Here is a 16,010-nt window from a genome sequence, read left to right as displayed (position 1 = left end):
GAAAAGGAAAGGACGATTCTTAATTTCAGGAATAAAATGACAAAAGGAGGCAAAGCAAAGGCTTGGCTCAGGAAGGCTGCAGCAGCACTGGACCCATGACCCAGTGCCTGCTGGGCTTTGCAGGCTCCCTTCTTCCCTCCGGGGATGCTCAGCTTCAGCTCTCTGCAGGCAGCTGTGCCAACACCCTGTGGGTGCAGGGGCCGTGGCTTTCCACAAGCTCCAAAGTGCCTGAGCAGATCGAAGCGCCTGGGGACGAAGCAGCGGGAGTGCTTGGGAACGAAGTGCCTGGGGACATCTTTGGCTTAGAAAGTCTTCTACAGCATGAAAGAATTAGAATGTCCTTGAGAAAGGCAGGGTTTTGCTCTTCCCCTGGCAGTGCAGGCTGACTGATGGTCCAGACCACAGCTGGCACGTGTGGCATCAGGGCAGAACAAGCAGCCTCCAGCTTAGGGTACAGAAATAATGAAGGCCAGTGCATTTTGCACGTACAACTTTTATGTATCCTTGGACATCCCACAGCAGAAGGTAAATAGATGAGATGGCAATGGCTGTGTATACCTGATGAATGAATTAACTATTCATTTTAAAGTTCATTTTTAAGTGAGGATTGTGGGAAGCAGGCTTCCTAGCCAGTGACCTTCTGAAAGCATGGGGAAGTATGCTAGGAAAGGGAGAAGGAGCTGGAGAAAACTGATGTCACAGAATTCAAAGAAGAAGGATTCTCTTTATTTTGTGAAAGTGGCTGAATAAAACGACTGGCATCATTACTTGGCTAAACAGGATTTTCTACTTGTGTTATTTTAAATGCCAATTTGATTAGCCTGATGGCTGTTGATTTGTCCCTAAGAAGTGTGTTACTTTAATTTAGCCTTACATTGAGAAAATAGTTGGAATGGCGATACCATTTAACGTTGTGTGCTTTCTCCCACCAGACGTGTTAGCTTCGCCCACAGCACTTGAACCTTAGTTTTGGAGATGTTTAAGCTGTGGGCAGAGCTGCCCTCTCCATGACCACACATCATGAAGATGCTCCAACCATCCCATCTACTGCTACCAGAGAAAGCCAATGACCCCTGGTACCCAGCTCATCACAGCCAGGTGAGGGGCAGGGCTCGCTCACACATTTTGGATAACCCCCCAGAGCGATGAAAAGCACTGCTTTTTGTAACTTTTTTAAGGATTCAGTGGTCAGAAATGCCATTGTTTTTCTTAGTCATAAAGCAAGTCTTCAGCACTGATGGGCTCTAAAAATCACACGGCGTAAGCTGCTACCTGCACGGCTTTCTGGTGATTATGGGTTTATGGCATTTGTTTTCCCCATACTCTCCTCTGCAGCTTCCAGCTCTGAACTGCCCTGCCCTGTGGCAGGAGGGCTGGCCTCCACCTCTAAGACAGCAGCGTTTGGGGAAGAGCTAAAACCATCCTTCTGGGGAGAGTTTGTGCGAATGATGCTACAGGGACCTGGGGTCAGGTTGTTAGGAGGAGCACACCAGTGCAGCATCACAGAGCCAGGGGGCTCCGAAAATCCCTGCTGGCCAATATATCCTGCATGGTGGTCACCACAGAGCGAGTGCAAGCAAGGAGAGAGGAAAAATGCACTGAGATATATTATTAACAATATGCTGTTATTGACCAGTCATTTGGATTTCTCTCTCCAGGAGCAGTGCTGGCAGTGCGGGCAGGGGACGAAGTCTTGCAGATCACCTGGGATATTCTGCCCGGGGAAGCTGTGGGTGCCCCATCCCTGGAGGTGCTCAAGGCCAGGCTGGATGGGGCTTTGGGCAGCCTGGGCTGGTGGGAGGTGTCCCCGCCCATGGCAGGGGGTTGGAACTGGATGAGCTTTAAGGTCCTTTCCAACCCAAACCATTCCATGATTCTGTAATAATTGTGTATCCCATCCGCACTCAGCTGCCTGTGGTACCAGGATTCCATTCTCATCATTACCATTCCTCATCTTCAGCCACATATTTCAGAGCCTTCTTCTGATAAAAGGGCATCTAGAGACACAAACCTGTATTTTCAGGCCACCTCTGAATGATTTGATGCAGTTTGTGTCAATAACTGATGAAGGCATCTGGAGAAATCTCTCTTGTCATGCTGCTATAGTCTTCAGCTGTAATAAAAGCTGTGGGTTTTTGCTAATGGGTCTCATACCTGGGGCTCAGCCCCGGAGCCAGAAAGCATTGCAATACTCATAGTACCCTCAGCAAAATGAAATGCAGATGTATCTCCTCCTCGGGCTAAAAGCAACTTGAGAAGGAGCACTGTGCTGCGTCCATTTGGGATTGCCAACAAACACACTCAGGAAATCTCAGGATTGGCCTCGGCACCGAGAGGGCAAAACCCTTCAGTGATTGAATCCCTCAGCTGGACTACAAATAACCATGGCCCTCGCTCCTTCAGCTGCCCCTGACAGCAGCCTGGGAGAGCTCTGTGCTATCGTCAGCTTCAGTCCTTTCAGGTGAGGGAAACATTTCCAAGATTTCATTTAATACCTGTATTTAATCCATTACATCTCCCTGCAGGCCTCCTGAAGGCCAGGCTGTGATTAAGGAGGAGATAAGTGCCCCATTTATTGCTCTCCTGGTACCTCTCCATTTTCCTCTCCGCTTCCATGGGCAGCGTGCATCCCGCACGCGCAGCCGTGCCGTGGCGGACCCGTGTGCCCCGTATGACTTGAACCCTTGGGGTGCGTTGGAGAGACCCCAGCTCCAGATGCACTCGCTGCCCTGTGCCAAAACTCTTCTGCATCCTCTGCCTCTTCTTCTGCCTCCTGCCCGCCTAGGGGCTGTCTGGATGCTCTGTCCTGAAGGCGGGGAAGAGGAGTGCTGAGGAGGAGCATCAGGCCTGGGTATCATCTGTTTTGTTCTCTCAGCAAAACAGCAATTTTTTGGGAGATCTCTGATCTTTTTTGAATTTGCGTAAGGGCAAATCCACCTTTTCGTATTTTCCCTCTTGAAAACACAAGGGGAAGGCTGGGAGAAGCGACCAGCAGCTCCATCAGACCATGGAGTACACGTCTCTTCCCCTAACGTGCTCCATGAATCTTCAGCGATGCAGATTAGATTTATGTCCTTTCCAACACGGGTTGCCAGTGCTAATGCTCTTACGATAACTGAGACGGACAAGCAGCAGTTTTGGTGTCCACTATGGGCTCAAACTACTCTGGGCACTTGCCACAAGCAGGGCGCTGCTCTTTCCAGCGCCATCGCCTGTGCGCTGTTGACCACATGAGCAAATACACTTCCAGGCACAGTGTTTACTCTGTTTGTTTTCGGTATTTCTAATGGCTTGACTCACAGCTTTCCTTGGGAGGACTCCATTAGCCTGTAAATTACCGATCCCACAAGGAGCCCATTAATACTATGCTAAGCCAGAGTTCATTTCGTGGTAGCACCAGGCCCGCTGGTGCATCCATGATGCTGGTGCCCACTGTGTGAGGAGGGAAAAATGCAAAATTAAAAACAAACAAAACATGGAGAGGACTGGAGATGTGAGACTTCTGACGCCTGTCTTACTGGCAAAATCCACGCAGCTTGCTACGTCTGTCATTTGTGAAGATAAACTTTTATTACGGACTTCAGATGGTCTCCAAAGAATGACTAACAAAAACTTCAGCTACTACTTGCTGCTCTGACAGCAGCTCCTACCCAAACTGCACAAAATGCCTTGCCTATTAACATTCCCAAAGGGAGACACGCTGCAGCAGGGCTGGTAAGCCCCCGGCGTGACTTCATACACTTGTTTCCCATATACATCCATAATGCCACACTCAGAGGAAACATTCAGACTAGGCAGTGTTTTTTAACGTGGCGTGGGGCTCGTTTGTGCAGCTCCCCCACTGCTGCACGGTGCTCCCGCACCGGATCTTCCAGCACGGCCAAAGGAGCAGCCAGGTCTTTGAGGTGAACCCACGGCCTCTTGCTGAAATCGGTTGCTCACTCGCAACCTCCCTTGTATGACATCCAAGAGGTAGGCACGCTCGCTTCCTAATGGGCTCTGAGGCAGGGGAATATACCAGGCTAAGAGGATTGTGAGCTGAGGCCCTCGTCAGCACATTGTGTTTTTCTTCGCCTGTGTATGGCACCCATGTGGCCTGGGAGAGTGTGCGAAAGGGAAATTTCTCTCAAGATGCGTCATCTTCTAAAGGGCGTATTTCCCTCTAGCATCAGCTCTCTCCGATCTTCATCGCTGTAATGGGGATGGTTTTTATCTCCTGACATCACTGGGTGGGCCGGGAGATGTTCAAAGCACGTCTTCTTGGAAGTAAGTATTGTACGGCAAAGAAAGAATAATTATGGTGACAGTGCAAGGAGAGCAGATACGTCTCCCTAAAAAGATTTTACAGCCTAATTTGCATTAAAAAAAAAAAAAAGATTTTTTTTTTTGTTAGAAGCAGAAGGGAAGCATCATGACAAATTCAGCAACTCAAAATATTTCAAAGGGACAAAAAGTACAAGGGTAAAAGGAAAAAAAAATAGATCAAATCCAGTCCTACCAAATCATACCTAGTTCAAGAAGCAGCAAAGTTGAGGGTAAGGGGCTGACCAGCCTGGGGCTGGTTCCCCAGGAGGGCACCCCCAGCGTAGGACATCATCAGGGGGCCTTGTTGGCGTTGGCCCACTGGTATTGTCCCTGAGCCCGTCCACGTCCTCCTCTTTCTGCTCCCTGCAGCGTATGCCAAGAGGAGATGGGAAAAGCACTGCCCCTGCTAACAGCGTCTGGCAGGTTTGACGCTGGATCAGGCAGATTTCCATTGTCACAAGTGCAGAAGAAAAATGTCTCCAAGCAGGAGGACTGGCTTACCAGGTGGAACTGAGCCAGACTCCTCAGCGCTGCTCACATTTAGCTCACTGCGAAATTACCACTGCTCGCCCTCCTTCTTTCAGCAAGTAACGGGATGGGAGAGGCTGGCAGTACAGATTCTAGGTGAAAAATAAATAGAAGCAGCACGTCAGGGCTTTAATCACATCCATAACAGCATGGTCCCCTTTCTCCTCCTTGCCAGATGCACCTCTTTTTGTACAGAGACATTCATGCTCACACAACAGCATCCAATCCACCTTGATTTTAAGGCTGGATCCCTGCTTGCTCCTGCAGGTGGGCAGTGTGAGGTTTCCTCCTGCAGCTGTGCCGCGGGGAGGCAGGCACCAGGTCTCCAACGTGCTGCAGCCGAGCCGAGCCGCTTCCCGTGCGGCGGCTGCCTCAGCCTCCTCGTTGCCATCCCTGCCTGGCTCATTAGCATCGAGCTGTTCAAAGGGATGGAAATCAAATTATATTTAGGTCAGGGACATATTTTAAGCAAAAATACCTATTATATTTAAAGCATCTCATTCAGAGGCTCTTTGTCTGCTGCTTCCAGGATGGCTGCACAAATATTCACTGCCCTCAATGTGTTTCTTGATAATACAGCAGGAGCTTCCAAAATCTGATTTTTGCTTAAATATAAATTAGGTTCATTCTCTCTCAGTCTAATTAATGATGTTAAATAAGCAGCCACCTTCTGGCAGCTCATTAGGTATCCCGAACAGGAAAAAGCCCAGATTTCACTGGGTAACTCTGGAAGAGGTACAAAATAGCTGTGCCATAGGTATGGGGTTTCAGCCCCGGGTGGCCTGGCTGCTGTTGCTCTGCTCTCAGCTCGGATTGACTTTTTGCAGCACCTCATGACACTTCCCTCCTCCAAGGGACCACGCCCAAGCCCCTGATGCACCGCAGGACTCAAGGATGGGGCTGCCGTTGTGTTCCTCCTTAACCTGCTCAGCACAGAGCCCTCAGGCCTGGTGTCCTCCACCTCCTCATAAAATTTCCACCTCCATCAAAGTTTTACCTTACACCTGATTCCGGACACAACCTTCTCTCCCCTCCAACGGGGTGCAGCAGGAGGCAGAGCCCCAAGCAGAGCTGCCTGCCTTCCCCCCTGCCCATCAGACTCCCTAGCAGCAGCACACCCTGCTGCTGCAGGCACCCGGCAGCCAGCGCTCTTTAGATGTCTCGGGGAGGAGGTGATGCTATTTTTCCGCCCTTCCTCCGAGGGATCTTCAATTCCCTCGGCTCTCACAGCGCTGCAGCCTGTTTGATCTGTTTGAAGGAGGCAGTGACACGGGAAGGAAGAATTGGATGGACACAGACTCCCTGATGGTGGAAGCTGCTTTTCGGGAACTTGGTGGAAAAGATTAAAACGTTCCTGTTTTCCAGCGTTGACAGCGATCCCCTCCCTCACCAGCACCTTCATGATCTGTTGTGGCTGCTCTGTGCTGGGCCTGTGAAGATGGCGTCCTGCTGCGGTTTCCCTGACCTGTGATGGGTGCAGAGGCAGCTCTCCCACGGCTGGGACAGGCACCGGTGTCTGGGACCTCTGGGGAGAGGAGCAGAAGCAGCTTGAGGAATGAGTTTTTCTCTCCTGTTTGAACGTCGGTGCCCTGGCCTCGAGCGCGCTCATCAGATAAAATGCACTTTAGGCTGAAAGCAGACGCAGAAACTGGGTTAGACACAACATCCACACAGGAAGGCTTCAGAGCTGGACCACTCACGGCGTTATTCGATTAGTGCTAACGCAACACATGAGGCCCAGCAGCCAGAGGAAACGGCCGGGCCTTCCTCAGGACTGATGGCTTTGTCCCCGCACCAGCACCAGCCTGCTGGCAGCTGCTGCCTGGCAGGGCTTGGCTCCCAGCAGCGGCCATTCTTCCTGCTCTGGCATGTGCCCAGCCCTGCTTTGGCTGCAGGGGGTGGGAAGTGTTTATTAGGTAAAGCCCCTACTTCATAGATGCCTATGCTGGATATATGTGCAATATCGGGAAGGGAAGGGAAGGGAAGGGAAGGGAAGGGAAGGGAAGGGAAGGGAAGGGAAGGGAAGGGAAGGGAAGGGAAGGGAAGGGAAGGGAAGGGAAGGGAAGGGAAGGGAAGGGAAGGGAAGGGAAGGGAAGGGAAGGGAAGGGAAGGGAAGGGAAGGGAAGGGAAGGGAAGGGAAGGGACGGGACCAAGATTTCTTCACTTAAGCTAATAAACCTACAGCTTGATTTTGCAGACTAAAAACTGCTGGTGTGTTACGAGAATGAGTAACTGAGCTGCATTTGGGATTAGTTCTCAGATTCTATCCTTGGCTCCTTGTAAACTGACCTGTTTTTCTCCAGGGTTGTTAACCTTGAATTCAACCAGATTAAATTCTAGACAGAATTGGTGAAGAACTTTTTTTTCTGCTTGCTGATCACTGAATCTGACTTATCAGCTATGTCTGGCTTGACATCTAGAAGCTTGATACTGGATCCCAGAAGTCCATCTTATGCAATAGCACCATTTTAACTAGGAACAAAAGTCTGAGACCTCTTTCACTAGAGTACACATCCCCAGAGGAAGGTGGAAAGGAATGGATTCTGATCAAAAAGAGCCCACGAAAGCACCACTCTAATGAAGAATCTTTCCTGCAAGTGAGGAAGGCAACAGGAGGCATTCAGGTAAGCTCTGGTGAGGAGAAACAATGTGGAGCAGAGATATTATGTGGGATTTCAAATAGTCCTTACCCCAAAGGAGGGCCTCAACTTGGCTGTTTTCCTGAATCAAGTAAATCGAAATGATAGGCAAACAACATTTCTGACTAGACACGTGACAAACTGGAAGACAACAAAGGGAACAAGTTTCTATTTATTTATTCCACCTTAAAATGACTTAAAAGCAAATTTAAAACACTAAAAAAAGAGGGAGTTCAAAAATCAAGAAACTGAAAATAAAACCACAGAGGAGGCATTACACGGTTAGCAGAACCTAGAAAGCATAGTTAGTATAAAACAGACTTACAGTCTCAATGAACAGCAAATTTACGCTGCCCATGTAAACCGAGCAGCACATAATACTGCCCCTACCCTCTGAAACACAAAATTCCTTTATCATTTTGTTTTGTTGTTCTGCCGGATAGGAAAACACAACAATTTAAAAAAGCAACACTTTCAATTGATAGAGAAAACATTACAAATCTGATATTGCTCTGCAGGCACAGGTAAATGTTTTTCTGTGGGAAGAGAGCGTGCCAAAGCAGAATTTAAAATTGCATAATTCCTCTTAAAATGATACAACCGTGGTGTGACTGAAAATAAAAGCTAGCTATGCTATTTCTCTGGTGCTGCCTGACTGCAGCCTTGCCCGCCACGAATTGTCTGCAACACTGGAGGCTGGACAGAGCAAGGCAGAAGTGACAGGCAGCACTACTGGAGAATGAAGGTATCTCCTGGTAAGTCAGAGCGCTCTGACACCTCAGATGCGCGGAGGGCTTTTGTGACACTGACAAAAAGTGACTGTGTGTGCTTGCCAAGGCTTTCACTCTGCGTGTTTCAAGTTCCACCTGACCTTGAGGTGCTGAGAGTGACTAAGAAGAGAAGGGGAGCAAGGAAAGTAACAGGTTGCTGCCCACGGGGCTGCTTAGCAGTAACCACTCCGTGGCCAGTGGCTGCTGGCAGGAGGTCAGGAGCAAGCCCTGCCCGAGCCCATCAGCAGACCACTGCTCCCCTCCTCACCGGGCTGTAACATTACTGACACCTTCCTCTGCAGAGCACTCTGATCAGACCACGGAGCACTTACGTCCTCTGAGGGCAGGGACATGGAGTTCACTAGAATCTGCAGCAAAAATAAACCCAAAACAACTGGGGGGAGGCAGCTACTGGGCCTTGGAGAGAATTAAACCAGTGCCTGTGTGCAGGGAACCCTAAAACTTTTACCTTGCAAGCATCCTCACTTCTAAAACTTGTCCTCCCCTACCTGTTTTGGCACATGCAGCCTTCCTTCTCCCCCTCTCTGGTGGGCAAGATGCCTGAGATTAGCAGTTCCGAGCCCCAGTGTCCCTGCGCACAGGGGAGGAAAGATGCATTTTAGTCTTCTGTTTTACAAGGGAGTCTCTTGCTTTAAAAAATCATTAAAAAAAAAGCCCCGTCAGGAAGCAGTTAATCAAACATATCCTCAAACATGCGTCGCCCCATGGCTATGTAAACCTCTTTTTCCTCCGGTGTCATCTGGGCCACCAGCTCGGGGCGCTGGCTCACTTGGCTATAAGTGTGTGGGCGCCCAGCTACTGTGACCGTGGGGTCCTCTGCCACCACCTCAAACTCTTCATCCTCCTCCTCATCCTCCAGCCCGTACGCTGTGGTGGCCGTGGCAGGAGGGCGGGGAGGAGATTCCTCCTCCGACTCGCTCGTCTCACTCTCGGAGTCACTGGCATTGGCACCAGAGAGAGGAGCAGAACCTCCAACGGTGACTGTTGAAGCAGAGGGTGTCTTCTTCTCGTGGATGAGCAGGGCACGCATCACCTCCTCGTTATCATCCAGAGCTGCCCGGCCCTCCTCACGCTCCTGGAAGGTGTCCAGATCCCGGCCCCCTGCAAAGAGACAGAAGGGAATGAGAGTTTCCTCACAGTGATTGGGGTGCTGGCCCTGAAGGCTCTCTGGATCCGAAATAATTGCTGCCACCGTGCACCTTTGGCCAAATCAGAAGCCTTCTCTGTGCCAGCTCCTCTTCTCCCTTAAAAGACAGAGTGAAGTGTTTCTCTTAACGGCAGAGCAAGTACCGACATTTCCTAGGAGGTGGGAGCTCCAGTCACAGCAGCTCCCAGCTGGGAACACATCAGGAGCTCATCACAAGAGAAGACAAGTGCATGAGGGACAGGCACCTGGAAAACACTCCCCAGAGGTGTCAAACTCAGGTGCCCCTCGGTTGGACTGAAGCACTCTCCACACTACGGAGCAGCAAGCAGTCGTTAGGATCTAAATCTGGTCTTCCAGATACCCAAACTACGCACCTATTGATGAAGCTTGTCAGAGATCCAGCAACCCGCTCCCCCCCCCCACCCCCAAGTGCTGTTTCGCAGGTGAACAAGCACAGCCTGTTGTCTTTTTGTCTCTGCTTCTAGGTGGTATGACCACAGCCTGGAGGACTCGCACTGATGACAAAGACCACGGGGAGCTCCCAGCAGGGACCACAAACAGAGAGCCAAAACCTGGCCCTGCCCTGCTGAGCTCCCCATCTATATGGATTAAGACGGAGAAGCAGATGGATCCAGGCAGAAACCGTGTGTTATAAAACCACACTCGGAGCAGCAGAGCCTGCTAAGCTCGGGGTTGCAGCTATCAGGCAGGAAGGGGAAAAGTTCATTAGAGGATCATGGTGCGAGCGAGCAGGATCTCTCCTGCAAAGCTGATGAAGCTCACAGCCTGCAGCCACGCTATGCAGCACAGCATGCAGGGCTGTGCTAAAACAGCTGCCGCTGCTCTCCAACCCAAAATACAGCCCAGCCACAACGCGAGGCCAGTCTCTCTGGCTCCCTACTTTGTTCTCTTATTTGAAGGGGACTGCATTTTCCTAGCTGGCAGATGCAAGGTCTCTGTTCTTGTTTCAGTAAACCTGGCTACACAATAGCTGAGAGAGTTTGTTGTGGTCCAGGTAGGCAGGGTGTCTGCAGCTTACAGACTCAAAAGATAAAATTATTGTTCAAAAGTGCCATTCTGAAGAAAACTTCTCTCAATCCTACTTTTGCTGAGAGTACTGTGAGTCCACCCAGCACCAATAAACCTACAGGCTGTATGAAGAAAAAAAGGAAGAAAAGTACAAAAAAAAAAAAAGGCCTAAAAAGCACAACAGATTCCCCATGGAAAACTTTCTCTCTTGCACCGAAACAGGCTGCATACAAAAAACTGCTGGAACTGAGGTGGATGGCTTTCTGCCTTCATACATTAACACCACTTGACTTCTTTTCCAATCCCTGGGCTTTCATCGTTTGAGCACCATATCCAGGCATTTGACATGCAAACATTTCCCTCCAGGATCAAAAATGCACTAGCTACTTGTTTATGTTTGAGATGAAGAAACGCTGACAAACAGGTAAACTAAAGTAAGTTCTGCATTTAGCACAAGAAGCCAGGGGAGTCTTTCCTGTGGTACAATTAAGGCCTAAAGACCCATCCCTAACTTTACAGGACTCATGTTTTTATTGTAAATGAAGCTGTAGTAACAGGTGGTGGCTGCAACTACTACCTTTAATACACTGGCAAAATTCTTGAAAGAAAGGAAGAACAGAAGCATTGTGTTGGCAGCCTGGTGCTCAGCTCATTGTTTGTGACTGCAGAGCACAGGAGGCTACTGGAGACCATCTCTGTCAAGCAGTATCACAGTTCATCGTGTGGAGAGCTGTGAAGCAACAGCAGCCCGGGGCAGCTCCACAAAGTCTGAACTTTGTGGCTCAATAGTGGGGCTGTCTCCTGCTCTTGAGAACTGTTCCTGGCAGATCCATGCAGTGAATGCTTTCTGTCAATGGTCCCAAGTTTTCTTCCTTCCTCTTTATATCATCCAAGAGTCACAGAAATGTGTTCCAACAACAACTTCAGGCTATTTCCACAAGCTCCCTCTTCGATCTCCAGCAGTGCTGGAGGTTAAGCAGTGATGCTTTTGTGCTCCAAGGAGATATACTCCCCCTCAACGTCCTTCAGCGGCATCTGAGAAACATTTATGCTGCGTACACCAAAAGTCATCTCAAGGAACCAATTTAAAAGAAGACGTGCACTGAATGTCTAGCAGAAAAACTGGGTGAGAACTCAACATGGCTCCTGAGTATCAATATCTGCTACAAAATGCAGGAGGAGGTTCCTTCAATCACCTCACTTTGTTTAATCTATTTGGAAAATGTTTTGAGATCCATTTGTTTTGAAGATGCTACATGCAAGCAACATAATCAGGTATCTTTTGGCTATTCTTTCACATCTGTTTTCTTTATTTTCACTATACCTACAGTACTCCACTCCTCTCTGGGTACTGGGAGAGGAATGCTTTCAGGGCCTCGTGCTTACACGATTCCCTTTTGCCATCTTCTCTCCCTAGGGCATCAACAGTGTCATTCTATAATTCTCAAGTGACTTGGAAGATTTTATCTATTGATTCCCTAACACACCAATGATAAAAGGTCTCTATTTCCTATTTTTAGTGTGTATGCTTAAATAGCAAACTTAGCAATGCAGAACGTTTCTTCTAGTCACTACAAGATCTTGACTATGGTCAACCAACAACCTGACCTCGACATGAATGAAAATAAAGGCAAAGACAACTAAAAAACAGATAGAAAGCAGTAAGGACTCACCTGTGGCAGACATTCCTCCTGTGCTTCCAGAAGCTTTCTTTCTGACATATTTTTCACATGAAACATTTTGAAAAATAATTGGCAAGAAGGATACTGGGCGCACAAAAACACTGCTGGTAGATTTTGTAGGCTTCAGAGTCACCAAATGTTAATAAATGCTATTTTCCAGCAGTGTCCTATTGGGGTTCAGCTTTCTAGATGAAAGACCTCATCGAAAAGCAATAAACTCTCGAGGTAGAAGAACATCTATTACTAAGGGTACAGGAAGAGGTAACAGATAAATAACATCTTAGAAGCACATACAATTCTGTGGGCAACTCAGCTTTGCTGACCTACATTTCAATCCTGGATCTAATAAATTGGCATTTTTTACATCTACCTACACACAGGTGCTTTGCACAGCAGAGGGGAGCAGACAAAATCTGGAGTGCTGGGAGCAACACACAAGGGAACCTATTTTTCACAGCACTCCAAGAGCGCCACACAAGCAGAGCAGCACTTGTGCTCTGTGAATTTCCTTACCGTCTTTGATTTCATCAGGGTCATAAGCACCCTGCACCGTGCTCTCCCGGAGCCAAATTGGCCTCTCTCTGGCTGGCTTCCCTTCACTCGCAGACCGGTTAATGTCCTCCTGGTCCTCCATGCTGATGACAACGTTCTGGGTATACAGGTCCTCGTACGATGGTCCTTTTGTAGTCCATGCTTCCCGATGGTGTCCGCCTGTAAGACCAGCTGTCCCTGAACCAGTACCAGCTGTACGTTCTTTGCTAAGTAAAAGTCAAAGAGAGAAAAACAGCACTCAGAACGAGCCCTTTCTTGGCCAGCATTGTAACACACTAGATTATCTCCCATGATCTGCAGAAAGAACTGCCGTTTTCATGGTGGTGCCAGGAATTTCTACACCAGCTCGCTGATTTTGGGACCTTGGCACCTCTAATGAGAAACCCTACATGAGGCCATGGCAACTTCTACAACAGATGCTGAAAAGAAGAGGTAACAATAAGGCTGCTGATACACGTATCTAAAAACAATCACACCATTACAGAATACCCTGAAATAAAAGTCACAGCAGCAAAACCAAGTCAAACAATCATCTGGGGCTTGGTATCTGGTCTCTTTTTTGCTTTTCTGCATCAATACCATACTGTATAAATTCCAGCACTAAAATTTAAAGTCAGATAATTGGCTCACGGACCCAGCATGCTCAGATCTGTGAACCACTAGTCTCAGGGCTCATGAAGGAGTTAACTTGCTTTGAAAAATACAGTTCGTTCAAACCCTTGCTTGAATTTTGAGTGGCAATGCCCTTGGAAAGTCACAACTCCTGCATTACACAGGAGATCTGTACTATCCTCAGACACAGCCTTGGGAGAAGTGGGAGATCCAGGCAGAGGAGAAAGCTGAGAGGACACCTTCAAAGCAGAGGAGGAAGCTGAGAGGATACCTTCAAAACAGAGGACTGGGGCTGGGCAAAGGGCTGTGTGGTGATGGGGAGCGGGAAGAGAGAAGACAGAGCTGTCTTCACAGCAGGAAAGCCAGAGAGAGAAAGGTGACAACCGATGCATAGGGTAGGACAGTCAAAGTCTAGCACTCCTTTGTTTTCTGAGAGGAGCTGCTGCCAGCACATTTTCCTCCAGGCTCCCTTCTAACTGAGGAGACTGACGAAGAGAGGAAACAGATCTGCCTGGATCTGATGGAAAGAGGACATCAGGTGGAATATTTTCTGCATGCTGATGGCAATGAGCTGAAAACACTCTCTGGCTATGTATGTATTGATCAGGAAAAGCAGCAGAATGGAAACTCTGCTCTCCAGGTGGGGAAAGCCAAAGGTGACTGTTCCTCTACTCCAAAATTGCATTTTGTTTTACCCCTATCAGATACCATACAGTTTCAGTCATCAATGGCTGAGACTGCTAAGGCTTTTCATGGGTAACAGCCCTGCCTGGATCCCTCCTTTTGTCCAGAGGAAATCAATGAAGGGTTCCAGCAGTGTCCTTGTTCTGCTGCCAGCTGCTATCAGCTGAGCTGACAGAAGTTGTGAGCACGCACGGTTCAATTGCTGCTATCTGCCCAACAACCTTTCCTCCAACGGAGAAGCTGAAAAAAAGGTTGCAGTTGGAGACCTGAGCAATATGCAATTTTTAAATTCAGCATGGATTTAACCACTGCTTGGTGAGTTAAGTGTGCCCAGTTTTTAGGTGTAAACCATAAGGGGGAAATACAGAGGCAGGTGATCATCCTTCTTCCCCATAAACAAAATACTGGTGTGTTCAGCCTCTGTTTGGATTCAGGGCTACTCACAACCTCCTAACAGTGTGTTTGCTGGGATCTCTTCACAAAATACTTCACAATATTTGTGTTAGCATGTGTCCACACACTAGCTGGTTCTCTCCCATAGCTAGCCCCACCAGGAAAGCTTCCCAGCAGCCTTGATTTTCTGGGCTGAAGGAAAGACCTGTGCCCATGTATTGCTTATACAACCTAAGGAACCACACAGAGACCTTTTTCCCAGTGCGTTATTTCAAGTGTTGGTACCTTTCAGTTTTCCAAGACAGGCATGTGTTCTGTGAAAAGCATCGCTCTGCTTCCCACACAATAGAAATCTGTAACTAGCGTTTCCCTGACAATTTTATGTAATCCACTTTCCTCACAAGATACACAATGCAACTCTCCCCCAGCCTCTGCCTCTCCATGACTGCAGCGTGACAGCTAAATACTCGGTAGTGCCAGGAGCTGCCTAATAATACTTTTGCACAGAGGTCCCCATAAGTGTATTTGAAACGGACTTTTTTCCTACGCAGTATCATTTAGTAGCAAAACACTTATTCCATAACGTCAGGAGCAATTCAAAGATGAAGGTAACAGCTGTAAGAGACACCTACAATATGAATTACTTTAAACCATCTACTGCAATGTGTCACACTTGCATGGAATAATCTAGACAGCTTCTATCTCCTCTCTGACCCCAGTGAGCTTTATAAACATGTCTCAACTTACTGCGCTGTTTGTGCAACTGTATCTTCACTGTACTGCTAGGAGTGGACGACCTCAAGACTGCGTGACCAGCGGAACATCCCTTACTGCAAGAGGAGACCTTGCTATTCAGCACACCTGTTCCAAAGGATGAGGTTAACACCCTAGATCAGGCACCAGCAAAGGGCCAAACGTGCAAGCTGCCATACAGGCAGCACAGAACAGATGGAGGGAGCACACTCTTCCAGTAATTTCTGTCTCTTAGATCCAAGATGCATTCTTCTCCTAGTTCTAGGCATCGCATGGCCACCCTGCGCAGACAGTGGCAGCTCAGGGGCCCAGATCTGGCTACGTTTGCTCTGTTGTTTTACCCTGATGGAAATCACTTATTAAGTGGTTAAGCTGCCTTCAAAGGTGACATAAATAATCCTTGACATAGCTGAGGTATGGCCCACAGAAACCACACTGTGCAATGGGAAAACAACTTGAAATCTTCATCTCAATCCTGTCCGGGCTATTAATAAAAGGTCTTGTAAAATGGGGATAACTCCTTCTGTGCTGTGTTTGAAATAAAGCACTTTTTCATTTAGCTGCTCTTCAGAGCTTCAGCTTCATAGGAAACAACACATGGTCCTTGGTAGCATGACCACAAAAATGAATTCTGCAAAGATTTACGTTATATAACATCATGTTATTCTGACATAAGAAAATGGAGGAGATAGTAAAATTCATCTGTTTTCGGATACCATGGTAAAGCATGTATATTTTGAAACCTCTGGTGCTAACTAATGCTCTGTCAAGGTTACGAAAATTAACTGCCTCCTAGAAAAGTATAAATGAAGATGTGACCAGTTTCCCATTGTCAGGTGAATGCCAACTACACGTTGTCAGTGCAGCTGGTTAGAGCTACCACTCTCCTGGAAAG

At 48.1% G+C, this 16,010-nt stretch overlaps 1 protein-coding gene across 1 annotated transcript in view; it reads right to left on the bottom strand.

Moving 5' to 3' along the window:
* Positions 1-7,630: 7,630 nt before the first annotated feature.
* GTF2E1 (general transcription factor IIE subunit 1) overlaps positions 7,631-16,010 on the bottom strand; it is a 55,464-nt gene continuing 47,084 nt past the window's right edge. The window contains exons 4-5 of the mRNA XM_035540261.2: positions 12,635-12,879; positions 7,631-9,364 (exon numbers count right to left, since the gene is read on the bottom strand). Coding sequence (XP_035396154.1) covers positions 8,934-9,364; positions 12,635-12,879 — 676 coding nt within the window. The 3' untranslated portion in view covers positions 7,631-8,933. The remainder of the gene's footprint in view (positions 9,365-12,634; positions 12,880-16,010) is intronic.

The sequence above is a fragment of the Cygnus atratus genome, chromosome 1 (assembly GCF_013377495.2).
Source record: "Cygnus atratus isolate AKBS03 ecotype Queensland, Australia chromosome 1, CAtr_DNAZoo_HiC_assembly, whole genome shotgun sequence".
NCBI lineage: Eukaryota > Metazoa > Chordata > Aves > Anseriformes > Anatidae > Cygnus > Cygnus atratus.
This window is presented reverse-complemented; position numbering and strand designations above follow the sequence as displayed.